Here is a 26,067-nt window from a genome sequence, read left to right as displayed (position 1 = left end):
CAAAGGAAGTACAAAATCAGTAGAGGAAGTTAAAAAAGGCATACTTACAGCCATATACTCCATTTTATTGTAAGCAAGCTATATACCAGATAATATCTGTGAACAAAAGCAATACATGCCCTGCATGATTTACTCAACTGTTAATATAAAACAAAAACAAATCAAATAAAACATCAAATTAATAGTCAAGGGAGTTTTTCATTTGGCACTACAAAAAGCACAAAGACATTCATATTGACACAGACTACAAAAATGACACAGGTTTAAAACACAGAAGGCCATGTGGACAAAGAAAAGCATTTGCGCTTTTCGCTCAAACTGTGCGGCTACTATGAAAAGCCTGTGGCGGTCAGTAAAAAAATGATATTTTCAACACAGTGGTGATGGTCTGCACTATTAAGGCACAGATTCAGCCTTGAAAGGCACTGATGGACACAATCCGAAGCCAGAATTGCCTCTCAAAAACAAAAAACCTCACAACTGGGGAGACTGGAAGTGTGGAGGAAAAACAAAGGAAAGTCCCACAGGAAGACAAACTTTGAGGGGGGGAAAAGAAGTAGGGGCGCGCTAATGTAGGTCATGATGACAGTACAGCCACGCCTCGAATCTCCTCAAATCCCCCTCCTCCTCGTCTTTGGCACGCTCAGTGGAACTCAGGCAGAGGAAATGCTGGCAGGCTACAAGCCCCCATCCCCCCTTTACTCTCCATAAAGTCAAAAATCAGCAACATCTGTGTAATGCAAGCCAGGCTCCACAGGGAAGAGACTATAAACCCTGCTAAATGTGCGTGAGACAATTTATTAAGCCTGGCTTTTCTTTTAACCCTGCACTTTCAGCAAGACCTCGACACAGAGTTTGCGGTTTCCTCCATTATTGAGGCTGGTTAGCAGAGGATGTGAAAGAAATGTGCTGATCTAAGCTTGTTTTCATACATCCAATGTTTCCCACAGTGTACAACCGAACAGTTCGGGCTCAACAGGAAAACAGAAACCTCGCAGACGGACGACTCACTTGCAACATCACACACAACCGTAAAATGACCACAAAACAATCAAAATACTATCAAAAGTGCAAATTCTATGATGGGAAGAGGGTTTTTGATTGGATGAGCACCATAAACAATCGAATGACAAGGTGTGTGTGTGCAGAAATACTTGGCTATTGGGTAGCGAAAGTGTGCGAACTTTGTCAGACCCACTGCTGCAGGGACCTTTTGCAGTGAACTAACACTTTGGGCGTCTGTTTCCTCTGGAGTGTGGTGATTATGATGTATATCACTCCCAGAATGCACAGCACCAGAACCAGTGGCACAGTCACCAAGATGAGGGTCATGATGTGTTCATCAGTCTCATTCACTCTTAGAATAACATCTACTTCCTTTTTCTCGTCCTCTTTGTTATCATTCCTGTCCTCTGTATCTTCTTCATCACCATTTCTGTTGTCGTCAGGGTCTTGACTGTTGTTGGTTGTCTCTGGCGATCGGTGGTCTGGATTTACATTCGTTTCCACATCAAAGTGCACCCGGCAGCCCATGAAATCATTTAAAATTGATCTCGGGTATCCAGCGTCAATCTTCATTCGCTTGTTATCGAACCTCCAGTACTTGGTGTCTTTGTAAAAGTAAGTGTACGCTGTATGGAAAAAAGAGTTAAAATGGGAATTAGTGTAAATAAATACACTAGTGACTAATGATGACATAAAATTCCATGTCACGATCACCAAATGTTTGATCAAACGAGATGCTAGCCAATCGTAGGCAGGCTCCGAATTCCAAAGCTATAAAAAGATGTGCCAAAGACGATCATGAACAATGGCGTGAAATTAGAAGTGAGAGCAGAACATTTCCAAGTCAAAGGTCTTATTGCGCCCCAGTTTTTCAGCAATGAGGTCACATTTTCCCTCTCAGCTTTGGATTAATGGACTTGGTTCTCTTTTTTCTTGCATTCAGCTGTGACATTTTCTCGGGCAGCCGTCCCCCCAGCCTGACTCACCTCCATCATCGCTGAGGAAGGCCCCTTTTGGGGAGCCGGGAATGGAACCCCACACACTCACTGGTTTAGGGTAATCTTTATCCATGACACGGGATTCTTCACTAAACCGCCAATATCTTCAAGAGAAAGCAATAATGGAAAACATTTAGAACTTCTCATTATGCTAATGCATAAAGCGTTAGTTCACCCAAAAAATAAATAAATAATAATAATTCATTAATGAACAAAATTTTAAATACAGCGCTCAAGTCATAAAGAGAAATGTTATGGTACTTTGTCCAGATCATATCTCATTCCATAATCACAAAAGAAGGAAAATAGAAATGTACATTTTGCTTTCTTTTAGGAGCATTAATAAGTTTTGCATTGTGGTATTATTGTTATGACAATCTTCAATTTTTATCATCGTAAAGGAAAAAGCTCAAATGTATTAAATACATTTTATACATACATAATTATATATTATACAGTAGTAGCCAAAAGTAATGAACAGAGGGGATTGGTTTGGGGATTTGTTTTTAATGACCCAAGTTTGATTATTAAACGATTTAAATATTTTAAATATGAGGGAAGAACAAAACACTAAATTTGGTTAAGCTATTAATCTGACAATTTTTTGGGGCAAAAAAGGGGTAAACAACAGCTACAGGTTTAGTTTTACTATGGAAAAAAACAACATGTGTTCATATTTTCTTTGTATGAGAGTCTGGCCAAAAAAAATATATGTCCGCACAATTTGGCACGTTTCATTGCGTTATCACAAATAATCCCAGATCAAACTGCACTCTGAAGCAAGTTTAAATTAAATATTATGTTGTTCTATTGACGGCTCTGTTGATATCTAACTCCCAACCTCTTGACACATCTGGCATGTTTACCTGTCTCCTCTGAAGAAGTAAGTATAGCCAGATGGTTCCCACCACACTGCCGTGTCCACTCTGTCAGGCATGCCTTGACCATAACGAAACAAGTCCTGAGGGTATCCAGGTTCCACGTCTGCTTCTCTGAAAAGCCAGTATTTACTTCCTGCAGGATTGATACAAAACACAAAGAGCCACATTAGAGGGAAAGGGAGGGGTTGCATGGCTGAGAGATGATATCACAGTGCGCTCTATTCAACTAGTGAGATTGCACAAAAGATGTTTTGTGTTGCATGAAAGCAAATTTCCTTTCAAGCAAATGCACAAACGAAACATGAAGTCTCACAATCTGCATAAAAACAAGACAATAACGGTGGCTCTTTCCACTACACATTCCCAACTGCAACTTCTCAAGGTTTCTTCTCTCAGAGTGACAACAGAGCAATCAGCATCTGGAGTTGAAGCTGACGCAATGCAGGCAAAGTCTTGTGATGCTGCCAGACTTTCCTTCTCTCCTCTCGGAGTGTTTTACAAGTGACATAATTTGACTTCAAGATGCTGTTACAGCAAGAACAGATGTTTAAAGGAGAAGAGGATTGATATCTAGGAAATTTCTGAAGATGTCAGTCTATAATTCTCATTCAAACAAGATTCACATTCTCTGCTTTTTGGATCATAATCTGCAGCTTCACTGGAAGAAAAAAAACCTGTAAATCTGTAAATCTCCTTATAAAAAAAGATAAATACTTGAGAAGCAAAACTGCATAAGATAGTAGGACTTGTTTTTTTCGTTTTTTTTTTTAGAATAAACCTCACAAAAATTTTGTTCTTAAATATTTAATTCATGACTCAGACCTTTAAAGAATACAAATTTCCCATCATGCCGTTCATAGGCAGCATCTATGTTCTCTGGAAGCCCCATCCAGAAGAAGGAGATCGGCATTGGGTAATTATCCAAAACCCGGTTCCTTCTAACCCTCCAGAACCAGCGACCCTGAAAAAGCAAAACAAAATTAATTTAATCATAACACCAAACAGAAAGGTGTGTGGATTTGTATGCTTTGTTGGAAAAGTTCAACCATCTTCTTGCAGACACCCGATCCAAATTGTTATCAAAACCCAAACAAAAGTCATCGCTAGTGTTTTACAAATGTTCTTATGCAGTTGCTAAGGTGTTCAAAGTGGTTTTTAGCACTTTACTATGTAGTTGCTAATATGGTTTTTTTTATCAAGAACCACTATAACTGCATTTCCTGAAGATCACTCTTTCTAACCTTGAACACAAACATCTCCCCTCTCAGCATGGTGACCGTGTCAAAGTTCCCCTCGCAGATGTCAGGTGCATCCTGATCCGAGCGTGCTGTGGGCCGGGGTCTATGGGTGGGGTTGACCGGAGGCACCCAGGGCTTGGTGGGCTGCAGCGAGGGTCTGGTAGTTTTTGGTTGGGCCACTGTAGTGGTTGGCTCTGGCTCGGCAGTGGTTGTAAACAGGGTTGTGGTGGGAGTTGCTTGAGTGATGACAATCTCTGGAGGGCCTGTAAATACCAAACCATAATGCATTTTCACACTTAGCTAATCATACTCTTTTCCACACTGAACAGACTCAGAACGCGTCACACTTTTCCATCCAGCACCAGAAGGCCCATGAGGCTCATTCAGCCTGCAGTGGAAGGCTTTCAAATGGAGAAAACAGACTCAAACAAAGACACATACACTGAGAAATTCGTTGGTGCAGAACCCAATGCAACTGGACTCAAGCTCATAAAATAGAAAAATGTGGATAACTAAATTATGATATACATTTTGAGAACTCACAGTTGCATCAGATGCAATTTTTTTTACTACAAAAGTGTCATTTGGACTTTTGCATAAGGGGCATTCACACTGACTTTTCTTTTACTTTCTTTACTTTCATTATTGTGGCGTTCCACATATATCACTCTGGGTCGCTTGTCTGTGTTAGTGGTGGGGATTTTTCAGTGGCTCTTTTTGCAGGTTTCACTGTTACACCACGACAAACGACACTTAATCTTCACTCAAATGATTCATTCAGAATTACTGAACAAAACAAGTGACTTTCATCATGAGTAAAACATTGAATCATTCAGTTAACTAATTCATTCAACCTTCTACAATTCAAGTAAATCACTCACATATGCGACCAATTTTCATGCTAGGTAAAAAAAACTAAAATCTTTAATTAGCCAATGGCTAGTAAATTGTACAATTTCACTCGCCTGTGATTTATTTAGAGGCAAGAAAAATTATTTAGCGCAGATATATTTTCATTTCCTAATGTTCCGATGTACCAGTGCCACATTGTTATTAAAGTTTATCATTGGCAAGGCTTAAAAATACATGCAAAAGTAAACATTCAAGCGCAAGAAGATGCGAAAGAGAGCTCAATTCGGTACTCGTGCAATGTGTGAGAAGTTTTGTGTGCGTACATATGCGAGGCGAGTGCCCAGAAAGCCAAGTCTGACAGCACACGAATACTAAATTTATTATTGCGCTTGAAAGGACAATTTCATACAAAATGATGTCAACATGCCTGTCTTGGCTAGTATCCTAGTAAACATAGTTGGTTATGTCTTAAGTGAACGAAAACAGAAAGACCACGCATGTGTAACAGTATCAGTATATTCCGTGCATTGTCGTCTTAAAGTGACAGCAGCCTAATATTCCTGCTGCTGTCTGTTTTTAATGTTAATCAAACAACATTAGACTCACTGCAACAACAACTAAAAATTTTTTTTTAAAGCTTCAGAGTGTCTGTAGAGGGTTGTCATTAAAAACATTTATACATTGAGGAACAAATCCCTGCATTTCTCAGTAAAACAATTATTTAAAAAAAACATTGATCCATTTAGGTACGAAACTGTCTTTTGTACTGTAACTGTCCGAAACTGACAGTAAGATAAATGAACTGAAACAGGAAGTATATTAGACTAGCTTACCATAGATCTGGTGAATGCCATTTATATCATCTTCAGCTAATGAGAAGCTTTCTGTGTCCATCCACTGGTAGAAAGGCGACATGATGGCGGAAAGGTCTTTGGAGTGCTCCAACCCCAGTGCGTGACCCAACTCATGAACAGCGACCAGAAACAAGTCGACACCTACAACCACAAACAAAAACAGTGAACCAAATTACTACACCATTATACTAAGAAAAAACAAAGGGTTAAAGGTGCTCTAAGTGATGTTGGGTGACATCACTTCTTGTTGACGTTGAAAGTATTGTCAAACAGAACGGAGGCTAGCTAGACCCTCCCTCCTCCTTATCCGCGCACTAACCCCCCAAACCACACCCCCAAATCCTTCTTGTCGGTTATTGGCTGGAACAGTTTGTTATGTTTCGTGGTGCGGCTTAGCCCAGTTTGTTTTTCTTGCCGTTTGTGGAGCCTGGGGTGTCTACAGAGACCGTGTTTTTTTTACAATGTGTTCAGGGGACCGGCAGCTAGCGGATGGTGAGGAGATTTTGGCCTAAAAAAACGTGTGACATCGCTTAGAGCACCTTTAAATTTGTTGGTGAACATTTTAAGACATTTAAATGCTTCTAACATCTAGAGGTTCTGTGAGAAAGTAAATGCTTAGCTAATATAAAGTCAATTTTCTTTGAAGTAGGAAAATGACTGCAGAAAATTGTTCACACCTGAGCCCTCCCGTTGGTTCAAGGTCCATGGCTCGTCTATGTCAAAATGTGTGTCTCCTCCCATTCCGGGACCTGGGAAAAAAGCATGTGCCAGAGACCCTCCTTCCCCATCGAAGAGAGACATATCGCCATGATACCCAGAGGCAAACAGTAGTATTATGTCAGGCCCCTCACTGCCATTCTTTATCTCATGATATGGGACCTCCTCGAACCGCAGAGGCGTTACTTTCTCCCATACCTGAAAGGCTTTGCGAATAGCCTCATAGGTCTGCTCCTGGCCAACTTTGGGTGAGTGGTTCTGAATACTTGAGCAGGAAATAAAGACATTTTATCTGGTCATTATTAACTTGATCAATGTAAGTTGAATTTGTTTTTGTGTTGATGTTTCATTCACCTGTACGTCAGCTTGTCCTGATCCCACTTGTGGCCAGTAAGCGCGAACCGCTTACGCCGAGCACCTCGCTCCGTTGACTCCTCAAAACGATCAGGCACTCCACAGCGAGGTCTTTTCATGGCTCTGAAAATTTTTAAAAAAAAAAAATAATAATCAAACAAACAAACAAATAAATAAATAACACACATATATTTTAACAAAAGTTACATATAATTACAAATGTTTTTACTTATTTAAAATGATTATCTCTATTATTTTAAAATAAGTATAAGCAGTGTTATTTTAGTATTAATTATATACTATCATGTACCATGTGCTTTTTTTACCAAAAATATTTTGAGTTTTCAATTTAATTTTAGTTTTAGTAATTATGTATGTGCTTTTGGCATTTTTATTAATTTTTTTATATATTTCTATTTAGATTTAATTTATATCTTGTCCAGTTTTAGTTTTAGTAATTTTTGTATTTTAACTTAAAAAAAATGTGGCTCTTTTTTTTCATCTAACACTCATATTTTATTAGATTTAATTTCAGCTTTCCATTAACAATTTTTTTCTTAGTTTTTAGTCAACAACAATAAATATAAATGCATTTTTAAAATAAACAAAATTATTTTAATAATAATAACATTATTATTACTTTTGTTATTAAAAATATTCATTTTAATGATAATTATTAAGTATTATGGATAATCTACATGACCTAGTTACACTGTAGGACAGTAACTCATGAGACTTTCAATTTTCTCAGTTAACTCCACACAATTAAAACAGACTGAGCTCTTGTTGTTGTTCCATGGGCAGTTGAATAAGAGGAAATCATACTTCAGAGTGGCCAAATCCATGTGTCCGGTAACCTCCAGGCCATAGAAGCGCTGCATATCCTTGATGGCGCTAGAAAGGATCTGGGCTGACTGCATGGTGGACATCTGTCTGCTAGCCTGGGACAGGTAGCCATATGTCCTCAGCCAAGACTTCAGGGAACAACAGGCACAGATAAAGTTTGAGAGTGAACAATGTATTGAAACAACTACTACCAAGTAGTGTGGTGAGGATGGGATTACACAGCAACTATCCATTAGAATCCAAAGGGAAATGTTAAACTACATAAACACTGTCTTAACTCAAACCATATTTAAAAAAAAAAATGCACCAGAGACATGTTTTGAATGTTTGGTTAAGCACTGGATATTAATAATCTGAATATGTTCACAGTTAAGACTTCTGCCACATGGTCAGGCTATGAGTGAGGACAGATGTAAACATCCTTAGGCACATCCTTACACACATGTTCACCAGGGGTTATATTGCATGGTTAGTAAACAGACAGGATAAGATTCTGAGTTGTTTCTGTAATACAGCCCTAGATTTACATGTAAACCAATAAAAACCTATATGATCCTATGAGGAGCGAAAAAACACTTTAAAATGTGCTTTTATTTGAAAAACTAAAAGAAAAAAGCTTATGAATTAAAGTTCTAAGCGTAAAGAGAGACAGACTGAGATTGCTTTTTTATTTCTCAGATTGGTTATTTTTATGTATTGGTTATGTGTCGAATAATCAATATTTGGAACCATTTCATTGATGCTTTCTGATGCAATTATAGAATGATCAATAAACTATGACAGAAAAAGCTATATCCATTATTAATATTTTTAATAATAATAATTACTATGGTTTTTTATTGTTTGTTTATTGTTATTTATACAGTATAATTTTTATTCTAAGATTTTCTTATCAATATATGATACATATATTTTCATCTTTGTTTTGGGATGTCTAATTGTAAATTGTCTGCATTTCTCACTTTACAGTGAATGACTATTTAAACCTGATATTACAGAACCGATTGAGAAGTGAAAAGTAGGAATGTCATATTAAAAAAAACACCCATCTCTAATTGTAAAGTTTTCTAAAATGTGATCCTTTTCCTCCTAAACTGAACCTAAAACTCATCTTCTAATGCTGTCATATCGATTAATCGCATCTAACATTAGTTTTTGTTTACATAATGTGTGTACATATATTTATATATATATATATTATGTGTGTGCGCGTCTGTGTCTGTGTATACATATTAATGTATACATGTGTGTGTATACACACACACATATATTATGTAGCAAAACTTGTTAGATTCGATTAATCGATTTGACAGAACATTTTCCAATCCTGAGCACCGAAAAATACAACCAAACAGAATTTCACATCTCAGCGTGAACAGATAATAAAGCCACACAGTTTTTTTTTTTTTCGTGTATTTTTGTACAACACTCAAAACGAGGTAACGTTAGTCTACAAACCTCTGCGTTGAAAGCTTCTTCTTCTGCTGCTGTTTCAGCAATGTTGACAAACAGCAGGATGAAAATCATACTAATGGATCTCAGAGAGCGATGCGATCTACTCCTGCGGGCTGACATCTCTCCACTCCCGGGACAGCAATGAGAAATGAACAAACAATCTTCTCCCCGCTTAAATGGAAACCCGAGAGATTGTACAGTCTTTTACCACCAAAACAAGGTCATTGTTCTTCTCTGACTACAAACCCACCAATTTAGAGCACGTTTCTCTTCTCCAGTCAAGTTTTCCCTCGTGCAAACAGTTAGTAAAGGTCTCCAGTGGCGCGCGCACGCTTGTAAACTACATTAGCATGAGCAGCAGCTATACATACCCATTAAATACTGAATAAACGACTACTTGTTGATATTTGCATTGTCTATGTTGATGTAAGTGCCGCCTGGAAACCCATCTAGAAATGTCGAGGACCAGGCGGCGGCGCGTCCTCGGTAGTGATCCTCAATTTTTTTTTGCAGGACACCAAATATGAGCATGAAATCTCACCAGGATCTCATGCTGATCTGCAGCCGCACCCGCACCCGATTCCCTGCCCACTTTCTCGGTTTACCCCTGTGATGTTTTTGCTTTTATAATACACAAACCACATATTTAAAAAGATCTAGACGAAGGGAACAGTACAGAAATCAGTTTATTTACAGAACGAAAATATTAAGCAAATTTGTTTCAGTTTTAGTTCTCACTGCCACCTGTTGGCCATATTCAGTACTGTAAAAATAAAGTTCGATTTACACGCAAAAAAACCCCCCAAAACAACTAACAGTAGCCCTGATTGATCAATATGCCTCTCTCTGGAAATCATATTCATATTTTAAGTCAAAAACTGAATTTTCTTGACAGAGAATGTGTAAGGGCCCATCATGAAGAGTTCACGACTATCATTCCAATAGTTAGCTTGTGTTCTTGGGGTAGCTTTTGTACCCAACACAAACCACTATGTGTTGGGTGAAAATTCGTTTTATTTAGGTGTTTGTCATGTGTCGTCTTATTGCAGCTTTAGCGATGCTGATAAGGATGAGAAAGAAGATGCCCAGAGTCCAAATCACTCCCAATGGAAGCACCAATGTGAGGAGATCTAAAATGAGAATCCATACAGTTCAAACATGATATAAAGCATTGCTACATATGGTTTTTATATATTAAACGCCATATATAAACATACTTATCTTGGGTGTAACTGGTAGCTCTCGTCTGATTGGTCCATAAGACAGTAGGCCTTGAGCCTGCTCCTCCACAACAACCTCTCTTTTGGATATAGTTTTACATTTCTAAAAGTAAATCAGGTCAGGTTAAAAACTGAAAACGTGATTGTCCAAATCCTAATAGGTAAAAAAAAAAAAAAAATGCTTACAGGAATACAAGACTGTCCATCCTCAGGTGTGCAGAGATGCACAGTGCAGTGCAGGTAGAAACTGTGGGGCTCGTTTATAAACCGAAACATATCAAACGAGTAACGGACAGTCGACCCCTCACCATTTCTTCCTTCAGGGTGCGCCGTACCATTACCAAATGTAATCGTTTTGTCATTTGCGCACCTTAAAGACAAATAGGAAAATGTCAAGGCATTTTCTGAAGGGTGAAATATTTATTTGGAAATTATTGCAACTCAATCTCGTGAGAAAACGTAACTATTTTACAAGGTGGTGATTTCGTACAAAATTATACAACACGGTTCGTATGGAAACGTACAAATATTAGGAAAGTAAGCATGAAGGCAAGTGGTGCTCCCTGCAGAGCCAAATGACATCCAGCTCCCCCTCTCTGGATGTCATGGGTCCAGCTAATCTATCTTTCTACTGGGGCTGCGTTCCAGTCCAAAGTTGTCATGCCCTTCACTTGCTAACTTCCCTCCGTCTCGTTCACTCGGATGTACGTCATTGCGAGTGCCCACTACTGGCGGAAACTGCAATGGGCTGAATTGGAACGTCCTAAGCCCTTGATCACTTGGAATCAGCTATGTAGTTGATTTATTTATTTATTTTAAATTTCCTTTAAGAATTTGTTTAATGCAGCATCCAAATGTTTATATGCGTGTTTGGGTTGTTTAAAAAAATATATATATATATATACACATCATAGAGTTGTCTGTTGTGGTGTTGATTAAACGAGATCTGTGGTGACGTCACAATCGTACTGCATTGTGGGACATATAGGTGCCTGAAGTGTACATATGAAGTAGACTCGCTCCCTCGGTCAAAATCGAGTGAACGAGGGTCTGTCCATCTAAACTTCCCTCGTCCACTTCACGAAGTGGAACGCACTTCAAAATGGCGGCAGGGATTCCTCCGAGGGGAAGTGCTTAGGGAAGTTCGCAAGTGCGTGTCTAAAAGTGGACTGGAACGCAGCATGGGTGGAGGGATAGAGTTAAGGCTAGGGTGTAGTTGGACCTTCTAGCTCCAACATTACACCTAACCATCACTGGGACGCAAGCAGATTATACAAAAAACACACAAATTAGATTGTGTGAGTTCATATGAATTAGAGTGCAGTCACATTTACCACTGTTTGGCGAATTTTCGTAATGTTTGCCGAAACATTTTCCTTTGCATATCTCCCATTGGATTCAAGTTCGTTGAACTTTAAGCAAATTCGCCGTGTTTACCAATTTAATTTGGAAGTGACCTCCGAGTAAAGGTCCAATAACAATTTTTGGCAAAATTTTACATTCAATATCCAGTCATTTAAATCGAAATTTGCATGATCTGGAGTATTGTGTGAGTGCAAAAAAAAAAAATTGTGATCTTGCTTGGGTTCAGGTTGGTCACACAAATTTGCCATGTTGAACAGAAAGCTGCTTGGTTTGAAAGTGACTTCTGTGTGAGCTGTGCTTCATGCATCACTACAATATTGACAATACTTTTCCTAATGAGTCCACACCTTGCCAATTCGCCAAACCAAGTAACGAATCAAAAAAAAGTTACGAACTGCCATGAGAGTGTGTTGGTTATTGATGCTAATTAGAGACACTTGGTCTTGGATTTAACATTTAAAGATAAAACGATTTCCAATACTAGCTCACCCGTTTGCCAGCAGTGTGTGGCTAAAGCCTGACTTATCATTAGCTTGAGGAGTCTGCGAAGCCCAACACTCATTGACTCTCAGATGGAAGAAGTCTTCTGGCTCCGTCACTTGAATCTGCACGTAGATTTGATCCCCGAGCTTAATAGTAGGTGGGCTGGTGAAAGCCTCAATGTACGTGTGATCTTTGAACAAACTCATCTCCACCTTGGCATCCACTTCATCCACCTTGAACATTCTTTCACTTTAAAAACAAATCAAATCGGTTGAATACACTTCCTTTATCAATGTAATTTAACGTCAGAGCATTACCTAGAGAAAGAGATGATTGGAAACGACAGGCTAACTCTGCGGATGTATGGATAGATGCACTTGTACTCAATCTGCACAACCGGATCCCTCACAATGTTTCCGTAGACAGGTGGGTCAGACATCAGTGTTAAAGAGTAAACAATGTGTGTTATGTTCTTCTGTTAAAAAGAGTAGATGCCATTTAGGAATATGTAATATGTACATGCTTTTTTTAAATGAGAAAAAACGTACTTTACCTCCAGAGGTTTACCTCCACAGGCAGTGTACTGGTCCATTGGTGTGTGCACTGTGAAATAAGCTGATCCAGAGATCTCCTCTCTATGTGCACGGCAGCTGGCGTTAATCAAATGAACCGCTTCAACTCCCACATTGTAGTATTTGAAGTACTCTTCGTCCACCAGGATGGAAATGAAGTCTTTTCCACACGTCACGTTCATTGTTGCGACTTGAAAAGAAAATTGTCCAGTTAAAACAACATGACAAAGAAAACCACTGGTTTAGTCTTAGCTAGTACTTGGCAAAGAGATTGGGGCCAGTTGCTTAAACAGCCACTAAGTTAAGACTGTCTTAAACTAGTCTGACCAACCAGCAATTAGTGAGGGCTAATCAGTCATACTTTTCGGATTCAAACTAGCCCAATCTACCTTTTTATGTAACTTTAAAAAAGGTTATGACCAGTCTTATAAGAAAAGTTAAATGACTAACTTCTAAGACTAGACCAAGCAGTTTATGGCCACAGGGTCAGATTCACAAAACATTCTTAAGAATGAAAATCTTATTAACTACCATTTTCTTTATTTTCTAATTTAAGAGATGATAAACTTTTTTTTTTCATTCACACAAATAATTAATGTTCTTGTCTTTTTTCTTAAGACATTAAAAATCATTGTAAATAACTTATAAGATGATTACCTCCAACCTAGAGCCAGTCATTTTATATTTAATATATTTTTAATAATAATAAAAGGACATATTTCAAAACGTAAGATGTGTTCAATACCTGCTCTTAGGATTATTTAAATGAACATTTTAGGATTTTTCAAATTTCTCTTAAGCTTTTCGTGAATCCAACCAGCTAAACGCTAGGCTGGGAGACAAGTTTAAACCAGCTAAACAAATCAACTGGTTTCTTTCAGCAATGCTGACTGTCCTTTACCCTGGTCACAGAGATCTCCGAAGTAGCCAACTGCACATTTACAAGTTTTCCTCTGCGACAAAATGCAGGTGGTCGGGTCAGAACATTGTGATATCTCACATTCACCTGGATGAAAAAATGGCTTTAATAACTAGACTTCACTGAGATGACACCATTTCCATCACATGTTACCTTACCAGAAACACTCCCGAAAGCACAAAGTAATGCTGCAAGATGCAGAAACACCTGTGTGAGGGAAAATGACATATGTTAAATCTTAAATCACTAATATTATATTTCACCCCAAATAAAATAAACGTAGGAGTTCACACCTTTGATTTCTGATAGCGTGCCATTTGTGTTGCAGAATCCTTCTTTATTTAGAGTTCTTTCTTTTTTTTGATAAGCGTTTGGAAAATTGTTTTGTAAAACAGCAATGTTAATATAAGTAGCCTAATATTTAGTCAATATGTCAAAGGGTTCTTACTTAAGTAAACATGGATTAAATACTTCAAAGACGAAACACTAAATGAATTTGATGAGTGACACCTGCTGATCGGTGTATAACATCAAAGTACCGCGAGAGCAGACGGTTCCGTATGCTTTTGAATCGGTCTCGCGGTACTTTGATGTCATACACCGATTGGTCTGCAGCGCCGCTTCAAGTTCAAGTCGAACGCACCTAACTAAACAGTGCAGTGGCTGTCTAGACGTTAAAATACCAGTCACACTCTTTTGAGGTCGGTCCAGCTAAACAAACAAACAAACAAATTAATTAATTGAAAACTGGAGATTATTAAACAGATATACTTAAAAAGACAACATTATAAATAATAGATAGCCTATAGGTCATACATACATATACAATATGTACAAATATACACACAACAGCGTTTTTTTTAAAGAAATAAAACCTCAGCCATTTATATGACTATTTTTACCATATATTTCTGTGGCAAAAATAGTAAAAGTAGTATTTTGCTAGCTAGTACAGCCATGTGATTTCAAAGAACATGTGACTCTTTTGACGTAATCAAAACAAATCCATTCGTCGGTGCTCGATTTACCAGGCGGTGATGTTTGTAGGAAGTCATGTGAGCCGGGATATATGGCTATGGTCAATTTCTTTCATTGAAAAACACTGCGATCTGCTTCTGTCATCACTGGCGAGGAAATAATTATCTGGTTTATGTTCTGTACAGAAACAACCGCGTTTTTCCCCGGATCATCTGCTCGAAATTATTAAAGTTATAGAGGTGTTAAGGCTTTTATTCTGCTTTGGCTGTAAATGCTCATCATCTGCTCTCCGCTTTCAGTTCGGTGTCGCAGACTGCAGGTCCTGTTATTTTATAAGTGATGCTTGTGATGAGATTCTGCCTCGGATTTTAGGGCGCCGTTTTTGTTTGTAACAATACAAGCGCGTGATGACGAAAATCTCTTAGACGAAATATTAACACATGTATTCCGTCATACACTGACCGAACTGTCATCTAATGATACTTTCTCTTTATTAACTCACTGAGCTGTATTCAAAGATCAGTTTTATCACTCATAGTTGTGTCCTATGCGTAAGTTAAGTTTTTTTTTCTGAAATACTTTGAAAAAATGAACACAGAAAAGGATTTTTCCCCACTGACACCAAACATTGTGAGAGCTCTCAACGACAAACTGTACGAGAAGAGGAAGGTTGCAGCCCTTGAGATTGAAAAGTGAGTCATAACCTATTGTTTGGTAGGTCAAAATACTCATAAATAAGAGGATATGCTTTTCAATGGATATAAATGTCATATTTATGTGCATTCAGTTCCTGTTAGACTTGTTTATTCTTCCTTATTGCACTGATACACATTCTACTGTATGCAGTAGTTTAACATCTACAGTTAGTTTCTCTCTGTAATAAGTCGTTGGTATTTGTTATTTTGCCCAATGGAGATCTGGTCATCTGACATGCCACATGATCTCATTAGTCATGCTTATGATCAATAGCCCACAGTCCAAACAGCGTCTATTACATAATTACAAGTACTCTAGAAGCCCAGCCAGTATTTTCAAATGAATTATTAGAATGCTTTCCCCCAATCTTCTGCCAGGCTTGTACGGGAATTTGTAGCCCAGAACAACTCTGCACAGATCAGACATGTCATCCAGGTATTGGCCACAGAGTTTGCGCTGTCCCAGCACCCTCACAGCCGAAAAGGAGGCCTCATTGGGCTGGCGGCGTGCTCCATTGCCCTGGGAAAAGTATGTGAACTAATTGTGCAAAACAGGAGGTCTTTGATTCATTGGTGCTTATTGAAATTGACTGCCATACGTTCAGTGTGCATGAAATTCTAAAGCCTTTTGCTTGTTTATCTTATTTTTTGTGCTTCTCAGGATTCTGGATTGTACCTGAAGGAACTCATTGATCCGGTTCTTACCTGTTTCAATGACTCTGACAGCCGTCTGCGCTACTACGCCTGTGAGGCCCTTTACAATATAGTGAAGGTTGCCAGAGGAGCAGTGCTGCCCCACTTCAATGTGCTGTTTGATGGGCTTAGCAAGGTAAACGGATGCCCCTTCATTTCTAGATGCATGCATGCATAGAAAATGAGTCACATATGGTATTTCATGCTAGTTTTGAATAGTTTAGTAATCAGTACCCGAAAGTAATATTTCTTAGGGGTAAAAAGCAGTGTTGTCGTCACCAAATAAAGGGTTATTTTAGCTAACTAAAACCATAAAACACATTGTTTGTTATTTGAATTAAAAAACGTTAACTAAAATAAGATATAAAAAACTTAAACGACAACATTGCTCATTTTCTTTTTGTTTACCGTGATGTACTAATTTAGTGTACCTGATGTAACTAAAAATAAACCCGTATAGACATGTTTTTAAAAACAAACAAACAAACACTCAATGAAACTTGTTTTTGGTCATTAAAATAAAGCTGAAATGAAATAAAAATATAAATATTAGGTCAAAAACTTAAAGAACTTAAAGGGTTATATCACCCAAAAATGAAAATTCTGTCATAATTCACTCACCCTCATGTTGTTCCAAACCTGTAAAACTTTCGTTCATCTCCGAAACACAGAGCCTAAGTTCAATCCGTTCATCATATAAATTGATCGTGTCTCTTCAGAAAATTTGGATTAAACCGCTCAATTCATATGGATTACTTTTATGATCTCTTTATGAACTTTTTGAAGCCTCAAAGTGGTAGATGCTTAGTTGTCAATGGAGGGAAATAAAGCTCTCAGATTTCACATGAGGGTGAGAAAATTATGACAATTTTTATTTTTGGCTGAACTAACCCTTTAAACGACAATTAGAAATGCTGCATTAACTCAAATAAGTTTAAATACTAAAGTTATTAGAACTAAAATAAATAAATGAAAGCTGAATAGAAATATTTAAAAACAAACGTAAACTAACAAAATGACAAATGCTCAAAACAAAATTACAAAAATTTAAACTGAAATTAATAAATAGTAAAATAGCATATAAATAAAACTGAAATAACACTGGTAAAAAAGTTTCTGTTGTAATCTTTTCTAAAAGACAGTATAACTGAATGATAGGGAAAACATGGTTTAATTGTGTTACTGACATTTTGAACATTATTCCTTTTATAACGTTTTCCTGCTGTAAAGTCAGTTTTTTGTTGAGTGTCGCATGTGATCTGCTCTTTATAGCTTGCTGCAGATCCTGATCCAAACGTAAAGAGTGGATCTGAACTCCTGGATCGGCTTCTTAAGGTGAGTTTGATGAGAAATGTGTGGATTCAGCAGTTGAAATAGTGACATAATCTGACTTGCATTCGTCTTTTATTTTTAAGGACATCGTAACAGAGAGCAACAAATTTGACCTAGTGGCTTTTGTCCCTCTGTTACGTGAGAGAATTTACTCAAACAACCAGTATGCCCGCCAATTCATTATCTCCTGGGTGAGTTGAGCACTCTAATAGTTTTAGTTTTAGTTCACGATAATAGTTGCATTATGTTTTTGTGACTTCCTTTGACTCTGCTCCAGATCCACGTGTTGGAGTCAGTTCCTGATATCAACCTCCTGGATTATCTGCCAGAATTTCTAGACGGACTTTTCCAGATTCTTGGAGACAGCAGCAAAGAGATCAGGCGGATGTATGTCTCACCATCTCCACCTTTACCTGAGATTGTCTCTCCCTCTTCCTCTTTTCTGCTTCCTTTTCTCAGTTTTAAAGAGCATTAACCGTTGCTGTTCAATAGGTGTGAGGTGGTTTTGGGGGAATTCCTGAAAGAAATTAAGAAGAATCCTTCCAGTGTCAAATTTGCAGAAATGGCCAACATCTTAGTCATCCACTGTCAAGTGTCTGATGAATCAAAGTCCAGTGAGTCAGATGTAAAAATATGTACAAGGAGTGTATAAGTTAGTGGTGTAATTATCTATTTTGTCTTTCTGCAGCTAACGATCTCATCCAGTTGACGTCTATGACATGGATGAGAGAATTCATCCAGCTTGCTGGGAGAGTTGTACTGCCGTATTCCTCTGGCATACTGACTGCAGTGCTGCCTTGCCTTTCATACGATGACCGCAAAAAGAGTATCCTACACTACGTTTACATATACTCTCAGTCTCAGCACTGCATTTTATGTTAGATGTTTTGTGTGCAGTGCCATTCAGCTACATGTTTTTTGTTAATATTAGGTTGTCACCGCTCAGATCTATTTCCTCAATAAACTCTCTCCAGGTACTAAAGAGGCTGCCAGTGCATGTAATCATAGCCTGATGAAGCTCGTGACCCCTGAAGACGATGAAGACGATGAAGAATCACAGACCAAAACTTCTCCTCCAAGTGATGAGACTCCAAAGAAAGAGGGAGATCTGAATGGCATGTTTTTTATTATAATTTTCTTTGGTACATTTTATTTGTACTATTTTATTTATATTTGTGGAAGAAACTTGAGATGAAGGGGTAAGAAAAATTTGACTGCATTGGCCGGGAATCGAACCCGGGCCTCCCGCGTGGCAGGCGAGAATTCTACCACTGAACCACCAATGCATATCTGTGAAGACTCTGTCGCCCCCTGCCTATCAATAAAAGGAATGGAGGGATGGAAACATGCCACCTAGTGGTCAAATATGGTAATTGTCTTTGACAGGGGCCTCACTTTGGAAGCCAGAGGGCGACATTAAGTTTTCAGGAAAGCATTGGTGGTTCAGTGGTAGAATTCTCGCCTGCCACGCGGGAGGCCCGGGTTCGATTCCCGGCCAATGCATCCAAATTTTTTATTTTTGCACATGCTCCTCCATATTTTCTAAACAGGTATTTTATTTACACTGTTCGGGTCAGTTTTTTTTTTTTTTAGCAAGAATGCATTAAATTGATTCAAATGGACGTTTTAAATTCTTACAAAAAAATTATAGCTCAAATCCTGTGCTTTTGAACTTCCTATTCATCAAAGAATCCTGAAAAAATGTATCATAGTTCCCAATGTTTTCATCATTGATCATTATAAGAAATTCAAATCAGGATATTAGAATGATTTTTGGAGGATTATGAGATCCTATGGTAGTGTAATTACTAAAATAATGTTTCCTTGATAGTGCCAGCAATTGTTTCCACATTGTTTTCCTAATGTAAAAGAAATGCATAATGTTAAGTACATTGCAATATATATATTTTTTTTTTAAACATTGCCTGCTTTGATTTGATATGTCTGTTTTGGATTTTAGATTCCCTAAATGAGTCTCAGGAGTCTGTAAGCTTCAGCAACATCTCTTTCTTCACTCCAGCAAGGTACTTTTTGACATTCACTGACTAGAAAACACTGTATGTCTGTCTGTTTTATGATGTAACACTGGAAACTTAAACATTGGAAATAATTTATTAATTAATACTAATTGTACTAGAAGAGTCAACCTGTAGCTTTAAACCCGAGTAGTTTACTCCTCGGAATAAATGCAACATCAAATTGTTTACAATTGTTTTCTCTATGCTGTGTAGTTCTGACAGGTCTGTGGTAAATCTGGATCTGGATGGCATAGTGCAAGTACTGGACAGACATTTACACGATTCATCCACCGGAATGATGACTCGCATCGCTGTGTTGAAGTGGCTGTACCATTTGTACATCAAGACCCCTCGCAAGGTTTCTTTAAATGTCCTTTTAAAGGGATAGTTCACTCAAAAAGGAAAATTCTGTCATCATTTACTCAGCCTAATGTTGTTTCAAACCTGTATGAGTTTCTTTCTTCTATTGAACACAAAAGAAGATATTTTGAAGGTAACCAGACAGTTGTCGGCACCCATTGACTTCCATAGTAGGAAAAAAATACTATGGAGGTCAATGGGTGCCGACAACTGTCTGGTTACCAACATTCTTCAAAACATCTTATTGTGTTCAGCAGAAGAAAGAAACTCATACAGGTTTGAAATAACATGAGGCTGAGTAAATGATGACATAATTAAAATTTTTGGGTGAACTATCCCTTTAAATATGCAGTTTCAGGTAATACTAAAACATGCAATGCTAAAAGTGATTAATTCCACTGTATGTCCATGGCAGATGTTCAAGCACACAGATAGTTTGTTCCCCATGTTACTGAAGACACTATCAGACGAGTCTGATGAAGTAAGTCATCATAACTTCCAATCATCTCAGTGCTGATGTACCAAGGCGAAAGCCATTTTAAAGAACAAATATGTCTCACAGGTGATTTTAAAAGACTTGGAGGTTTTAGCAGAAATTGCATCATCACCTGCTGGGCAGACGGACACTTCTGGGTTGTGCGACAACTCTGATAGCAAAACAGAGCTCCATATTCCAGGTGGGGTCCAAGACGGACAGCCAATGGTGGTTGGTGGGTAACCAATTCCTGGTACTACTTATATCTGGCTATAAACCAGAAAAATAATACCAAAATTGTGATTTGTGAAATAATTTTTTCATTTGATTTGACAGGATCTAAGATGACAGACTTGTCTCCCTCAACTCCCAGCATGAACTCATACTTCTACAAGTTCATGATTAATTTGCTCAAGCGCTTCAGTTTAGAGCGGAAACTTCTAGAAGTAAGAGGGGCCTTCATTATCAGGTAAAACCGTCCTTGTTCCTTTTTAAAAAAGACTAGTTCCTCAAAGATTTAAACCTGTGCGAATTGTAGTAGTTCAAGAAGAAACTCCTGTAAATCTGAGGACACCACTAATCTTTCAATGTCAGATTATTTTAGTAAGTTTCCTCTACTTCCTAACAGGCAGCTATGTCTCCTCCTGCACGCGGAGAACATATTTCACTCTATGGCGGACATCTTACTCAAAGAGGAAGATCTGAAGTTTGCCTCCACCATGGTGCAGACACTTAACACTATTCTTCTTACCTCAGCCGAACTGTTCCAGCTGCGGAACCAGCTCAAGGACTTGCACACACAGGTAACGTTTGCTTTGAGGTCTAGAATCTTTAAAACAGATCCAAATTCAGTCAAATTGTGCTAATAATTGTTGTTCTCCATTTCTACTTTTTACCCTTCAGGAAAGCTGTGCTCTTTTCTGCTGCCTCTATCGCTCTTGGTGTCACAATCCAGTGGCCACTGTGTCCCTCTGCTTCCTGACCCAGAACTATCGGCATGCCTACGACCTCATCCAGAAATTGTATCCTTGCTGTAAACAGTCTATAATATATCTTTCTATTCCAGACTGACGCCATATTTTGTTTGCTAGTTTCTAGTTTAAGTTTTTTGTTTGTTTTTGAAAGTCTTTTATGCTCACCAAGGCTGCATTTACTCCAGTCTTCAGTGTCACATGATCCTTCAGAAATAATTCTAATATGCTGACTTGCTGCTCAACAAACATTTCTTATTATTATCAATGTTGAAAATAGTTGTGCTGCTTAATATTTTTGTGGAAACCGTACAGGATTCTTTGATGAATAGAAAGTTCACAAGAACTGCATCTATTTGAAATATTTTGTAACAGAAATCTGTTATTAGCATCTTTACTGCCACTCAATTTAATCCGTCCTACTTTTAATTAAAAAACACACCTTTACTTGAGCTGATCAGCGGAGATCTGGAGGTAACTGTGGACTTCCTCATGGAGGTGGATAAACTTGTGCAGCTAATCGAGAGCCCCATCTTCACCTGTGAGTGTTTCTCAAACTGTTTCTCATATATTCTCAAATTGTCTCTCCACATTAACACTCATTCTCTTTGCAGACCTTCGTCTTCAGCTACTGGATGTAGAGCATAACCCATATCTCATCAAGGCTCTGTACGGCCTGTTGATGTTGCTTCCTCAGAGTCAGGCGTTCCAGCTGCTCTCGCATCGGCTCAGCTGTGTGCCAAACCCTGAACTCATGAGGACCGTGTAAGTACCAGAACCACACTGAACAATCAGAGTCGGTCTGTTCTCATAGTACTTAGTAAAAAGTTTGATATCTTCTAGATTGAATAGTCGGCCTGTTCTCACGTGTTTTAATTTTCCAGAGATCACCCAAAGGCACCCGTCAAGGACAAACGATTGGCCCAGCCGCACATCGACTACAGTGAACTGCTCCAGCACTTCGACCGAGTCCAGAGCAAACATCTGGAAGTGAGGCATCAGAGGGCGGGTCGCTCTGAGCACCCAGACAGGAAGCTGATGTTGTAAAGGGTCACGGACAGGATGAGGATATGTAGCCTTTGTCCAAAGACTATGGTACATGAGCCTCAGTAGGACCTGTAGTGGGCATTCATGTATCACCTTGTTCAGATTTGTATGTATTTGAGCTACTATAGGCATGAGGGACTTTGATGTGCTTTATTTTTAAGATACGTGAAATGCTTTACGTTCAGGTGCTGGAGTTGTTGCTTTATGTACCACACACACACTTGGACATAATTTGACTTGGTAATCTGTTACAGTTTAAGGGCCGATGGTTATATCATTCCCAAATCACTGGTTTAATGTAACCCTCCCTAGAACATTTGTACAGATCACCTTGCACGTCCCCCTGAGTGATTATTATTCAGAACTTTTAATCTCAAACATTACATGTACTGTAAATGTGTCTTGAATGGATAATGTCTTTTTTTGTATTGTGATTTTATCCAATAATTTTCACTCTGTTTTCTTAGCATTCCCATTGGAGTCTGTTCATTTCATCGTTCTTTCCACATTAACACATTCACTCTTGGCCTTATGTACATGCAAGCCTTCTCTGTAATGTGAAGACAAAGTTACAATAAAGTGGAACATAATCATTACTTCGTTTTTGTTGTCTTTAATCTGACTCTTAATCATCACAAGAACCCCAGAAAATCTCCCTTTTTGCAATCCAGCAGGTGGCGCTTTTGTTTTACTTTTTCTAAGAAAAACCTTTCAACATCCGGCTGTAAGATTAACATAATTTCTCACCGAAAATCCGTAGACGACGCTTCTTGATTGATTACATTTAATAATAGTTCTAAGTTATGAATTTATTTTACGAGGAATTTAATAATTTCACATATCCAAACGTTGTTCCAACATTTTTTTAAATGTCCATAAATATCCGACACTCACTCCTCGTTAGTATAGTGGTAAGTATCCCCGCCTGTCACGCGGGAGACCGGGGTTCGATTCCCCGACGGGGAGAGAGATTGATTTTATTTATTTATCTATCTATCTATCGATCTATTTATTTATTTATTTATTTATTTATTTATTAAGGTATGGTTTTACTCACCCTCAAGTTGCTCCAAACCTCTTGAGTTTCTCTCTTCTGTTGAAAACAAAATATATTTTAAAGAATGTTGGTAACCAGTTGACGGCACCCATTGACTTCCATATAATTTTTCTTCCTACTATGGAAATCAATGGGTATGACTAAGCTTGTTTATAGTTTAAATACTTTTTTTAAATTGTGAAATAAAACACATACATAGTAATTTTATTATTTATTATTTTATTAAAACGAGAACAGCTCTTTCCCATAGCTCTTTCCATGTGCAGGGCGGAAGATGATTTATGCGCTGCAGTAACAGGACGCAGGAAAACCCAACTCGGAACAGCGCCATGAAAATCACTTGTGGCCAAAAATATATCGCATCGGTAGTGATTAGCATTACCATAGGGAATGAATGGGATACGTTTAGGGAAGATAAGCATTTAAAATAATCTGTTTTCAGATCCCAGACCGAGGTTCGACTCCCAGACGGAGAACATTTAAAATAATAGAATTTGTTAAGCATAGTATTCAGAACTGTGATGTTTAAAATTACTAAAATTGTCTCACTGTTTCATTCAAATAGTATATTTAAATTTTACACAAAAATATACCCCATACAAAGAGTTACCATGGTTACTAGATTCCACCAAAATACTTACTGCAGATCACAATAGGTTAATTTGATTTATACTACAGGGCCGTTGAATGCTTGAATCTGATTGATTGACGAACGTTCTAAGGTGTGCAATTATTTTCAGGGAAACGCACGGCTAAAGTAGTTCCTCAAACCTCTGTTACTAACTCTAAAATTACGTTTTGGAATTAGCAACGGAGGCATGGGATTAGATGCGTGAGAAATTAGTCCTACATACAAGAGCGTTTTAATGACAAAAACTTGACGTTAAACGTATAGAAATACATAATCTGAACAATGTTTCGAGGTGTGGTAACTGTAGTAGGCCTATAAGCGGAATAATTGACTCCGGGCCGTTGAATTATTAGAAAAATAATGCACACCCGAGGTGGTAATGCGGTCACGACACGAAGCGGATTATTTTTCTAATAATTCAACGGCCTAGCTGTCGTCAATTATTCCTTACCTCTTTCAAACTGTAAAGAAAGGGTTTCGGGGTGATTTTATTTAAAATGCATCAATTCATATATTATTTAACCATTGTAATTTTTTTTAAGGTAGACTAAGCCTAAGGCTAATGTTATAAAATGCATTTAGTCTATTTAGTAGCCTAGTATTTACACTCTTTTTTTTTTTTTTTTTTTTTTAGCTTTTAAACGAATAGGCCTACATGCTTGCACTATATTAACACGAGAACACAAATCTGCCCTGTTTGTCTAAAGTAGACATGAAGATCTGCTTTTGAAACTTCTCTTTTTCCTCTTGCCCTTTGATCATGTATTCTTTTGAACATTCTCCATTCCGCACAAAAAAAATCTAACTTCACATTAAACATAACACTTCTCTCAAGTCCTCTTTTTGCAGATTCATCCACCCACTGAACAACAATTTGGCCCAGAATAGTTATTTGAGTTTTCACCCTATATGCTTCTATGCTCTATGATCAAATGAATTTCAATATTTTTAACCATAATATCCCGTGTAGCCCTGGGCATACCGGAGAGAAGCTGTAATTCAATGTGATTTCTGGTGATTCACTCTCCACATGAACATTAAATATGGGTGGAATGAGCAATGTGATCACACTGAGAGTCTTTGAATTATCTATAACTTACAAGGACATTCAAATATATTTATTTTTTTGCTACAGTAGGGTTTCTTATGTTTGCTTTTGAGGTACCCTATGTAACTTTTGGCCCTCTGAAGGTTAAAAAACAAAACTGCATGCATTTTGCGGAAGAACATTGTTTTGGTTGTGGTAGTGGTAATGGTACAGATGAATATGTTTTTTTCTTCTCATAACAACAAAAAGAAAGAGAGATTATCCTACTGCACATAAAACATTCACTACTAGGCTTAAGAGATATAAGCAGTTTAAATGGAAAGGTTCTCAAGGTGACTAGGACACGGTTACGTCCTTGAAAATAAATTCAAGCACAGCGCCATAACATCCCATAATGAAGTGTTTCTTCACAGTAGATAATGCTTTATAACTCTGTTAGAGACAGCTACAGTACATATAGCTATTTTATTATTTTATTATTTTAAAATTAAGCCTAATTTTGAGGATATTTTATGCCCTTTGATCGAGGAGATCTCACCTGATTATTGTTGGGTACTTTCGCTTGCTATGGTTGAATGAGTCGGAGGATCTGAATGCGTGGATCTATTGAGACTCGTTTGGTGAACTTGAACGTGGAGGAGTGAATCCAGATTGAAATGTGATGGTGTTATATAATTTGCACACTGGTGTGCTGGAGTTCTACTGTTTGTTCTTCAAAGTGGGGTCGGTTTTTTGTTCCCGGTGTGGATAATTCTCCAAATATGGTGCTTAAATACTCTTCGGTGGATTTACAGAGACTAAATTCGTTCTGCCGTCTCTCCGGCGGAATTTACAACCGCTGCGCCGCATTGGGAATTACACGCCGCCACAGGTACATCCATCGTGGATCTCGCCGTGACCCCCTTGTGAGGACTTCGACTTTGTCTCAGGATAATTTTCCCATCCCGGTCATCTGGTCGCCACATCGCCGCTCTTCCATCAGATCAAATGGTAAGAGTCAGAG

At 38.1% G+C, this 26,067-nt stretch overlaps 3 protein-coding genes across 4 annotated transcripts; 1 reads left to right on the top strand and 2 right to left on the bottom strand.

Annotated features, from left to right (window-relative positions):
- Positions 1–44: 44 nt before the first annotated feature.
- Positions 45–9,725, bottom strand: mmp15a (matrix metallopeptidase 15a). Its single transcript, XM_082160055.1, has 10 exons — positions 9,204–9,725; positions 7,725–7,873; positions 6,900–7,022; positions 6,506–6,810; positions 5,808–5,969; positions 4,126–4,385; positions 3,707–3,845; positions 2,870–3,017; positions 1,992–2,107; positions 45–1,631 (listed from the first exon to the last, which is right to left on the bottom strand). Exons 1-10 carry the CDS (start codon positions 9,318–9,320, stop codon positions 1,189–1,191), a joined length of 1,962 nt encoding a protein of 653 aa, XP_082016181.1. The 5' UTR covers positions 9,321–9,725; the 3' UTR covers positions 45–1,188.
- A 143-nt stretch (positions 9,726–9,868) lies between these two features.
- zpd (zona pellucida glycoprotein d) lies at positions 9,869–14,649 on the bottom strand. Of its 2 annotated transcripts, XM_082160057.1 has the most exons (9): positions 14,053–14,649; positions 13,918–13,966; positions 13,742–13,846; positions 12,822–13,030; positions 12,586–12,743; positions 12,275–12,517; positions 10,607–10,790; positions 10,418–10,523; positions 9,869–10,330 (listed from the first exon to the last, which is right to left on the bottom strand). In XM_082160057.1, the coding sequence occupies exons 1-9, from the start codon at positions 14,074–14,076 to the stop codon at positions 10,218–10,220; spliced, it is 1,191 nt and encodes a 396-aa protein (XP_082016183.1). In that variant the 5' UTR covers positions 14,077–14,649; the 3' UTR covers positions 9,869–10,217. The 2 variants fall into 2 exon arrangements, with proteins under 2 accessions (XP_082016183.1, XP_082016184.1); XM_082160058.1 differs by lacking the exon at positions 13,742–13,846.
- A 170-nt stretch (positions 14,650–14,819) lies between these two features.
- Positions 14,820–22,924, top strand: vac14 (vac14 homolog). The gene is made up of 19 exons (XM_082160054.1): positions 14,820–15,429; positions 15,811–15,961; positions 16,094–16,261; positions 17,398–17,460; positions 17,541–17,648; positions 17,735–17,844; positions 17,950–18,071; positions 18,146–18,283; positions 18,432–18,572; positions 19,418–19,481; positions 19,689–19,833; positions 20,251–20,316; positions 20,398–20,545; positions 20,647–20,779; positions 20,939–21,113; positions 21,214–21,332; positions 21,743–21,822; positions 21,896–22,046; positions 22,166–22,924. Exons 1-19 carry the CDS (start codon positions 15,326–15,328, stop codon positions 22,326–22,328), a joined length of 2,349 nt encoding a protein of 782 aa, XP_082016180.1. The 5' UTR covers positions 14,820–15,325; the 3' UTR covers positions 22,329–22,924.
- The last annotated feature ends 3,143 nt before the right edge of the window (positions 22,925–26,067 follow it).

The sequence above is a fragment of the Leuciscus leuciscus genome (genome assembly GCF_965113295.1).
Source record: "Leuciscus leuciscus genome assembly, chromosome: 25".
In the NCBI taxonomy this organism is placed as follows: domain Eukaryota; kingdom Metazoa; phylum Chordata; class Actinopteri; order Cypriniformes; family Leuciscidae; genus Leuciscus; species Leuciscus leuciscus.
This window is presented reverse-complemented; position numbering and strand designations above follow the sequence as displayed.

Excerpts from the sequence above, each read along its gene's own strand:
- vac14 (XM_082160054.1), top strand. The coding sequence starts at position 15,326 with ATGAACACAGAAAAGGATTTTTCCCCACTGACACCAAACATTGTGAGA. Across the intron at positions 18,573-19,417 it reads GAAAGAGGGAGATCTGAATG|ATTCCCTAAATGAGTCTCAG; the intron begins GCATGTTTTTTA and ends TTTGGATTTTAG. Across the intron at positions 20,780-20,938 it reads AGAGGGGCCTTCATTATCAG|GCAGCTATGTCTCCTCCTGC; the intron begins GTAAAACCGTCC and ends ACTTCCTAACAG.
- mmp15a (XM_082160055.1), bottom strand. The coding sequence starts at position 9,320 with ATGTCAGCCCGCAGGAGTAGATCGCATCGCTCTCTGAGATCCATTAGT. Across the intron at positions 7,874-9,203 it reads AAGAAGCTTTCAACGCAGAG|TCTTGGCTGAGGACATATGG; the intron begins GTTTGTAGACTA and ends TGTTCCCTGAAG. Across the intron at positions 3,018-3,706 it reads GAAATTTGTATTCTTTAAAG|GAAGTAAATACTGGCTTTTC; the intron begins GTCTGAGTCATG and ends TCAATCCTGCAG.
- zpd (XM_082160057.1), bottom strand. The coding sequence starts at position 14,076 with ATGGCACGCTATCAGAAATCAAAG. Across the intron at positions 13,847-13,917 it reads TGCTTTCGGGAGTGTTTCTG|GTGAATGTGAGATATCACAA; the intron begins GTAAGGTAACAT and ends TTTTTCATCCAG. Across the intron at positions 12,744-12,821 it reads GTGGAGGTAAACCTCTGGAG|AAGAACATAACACACATTGT; the intron begins GTAAAGTACGTT and ends TCTTTTTAACAG.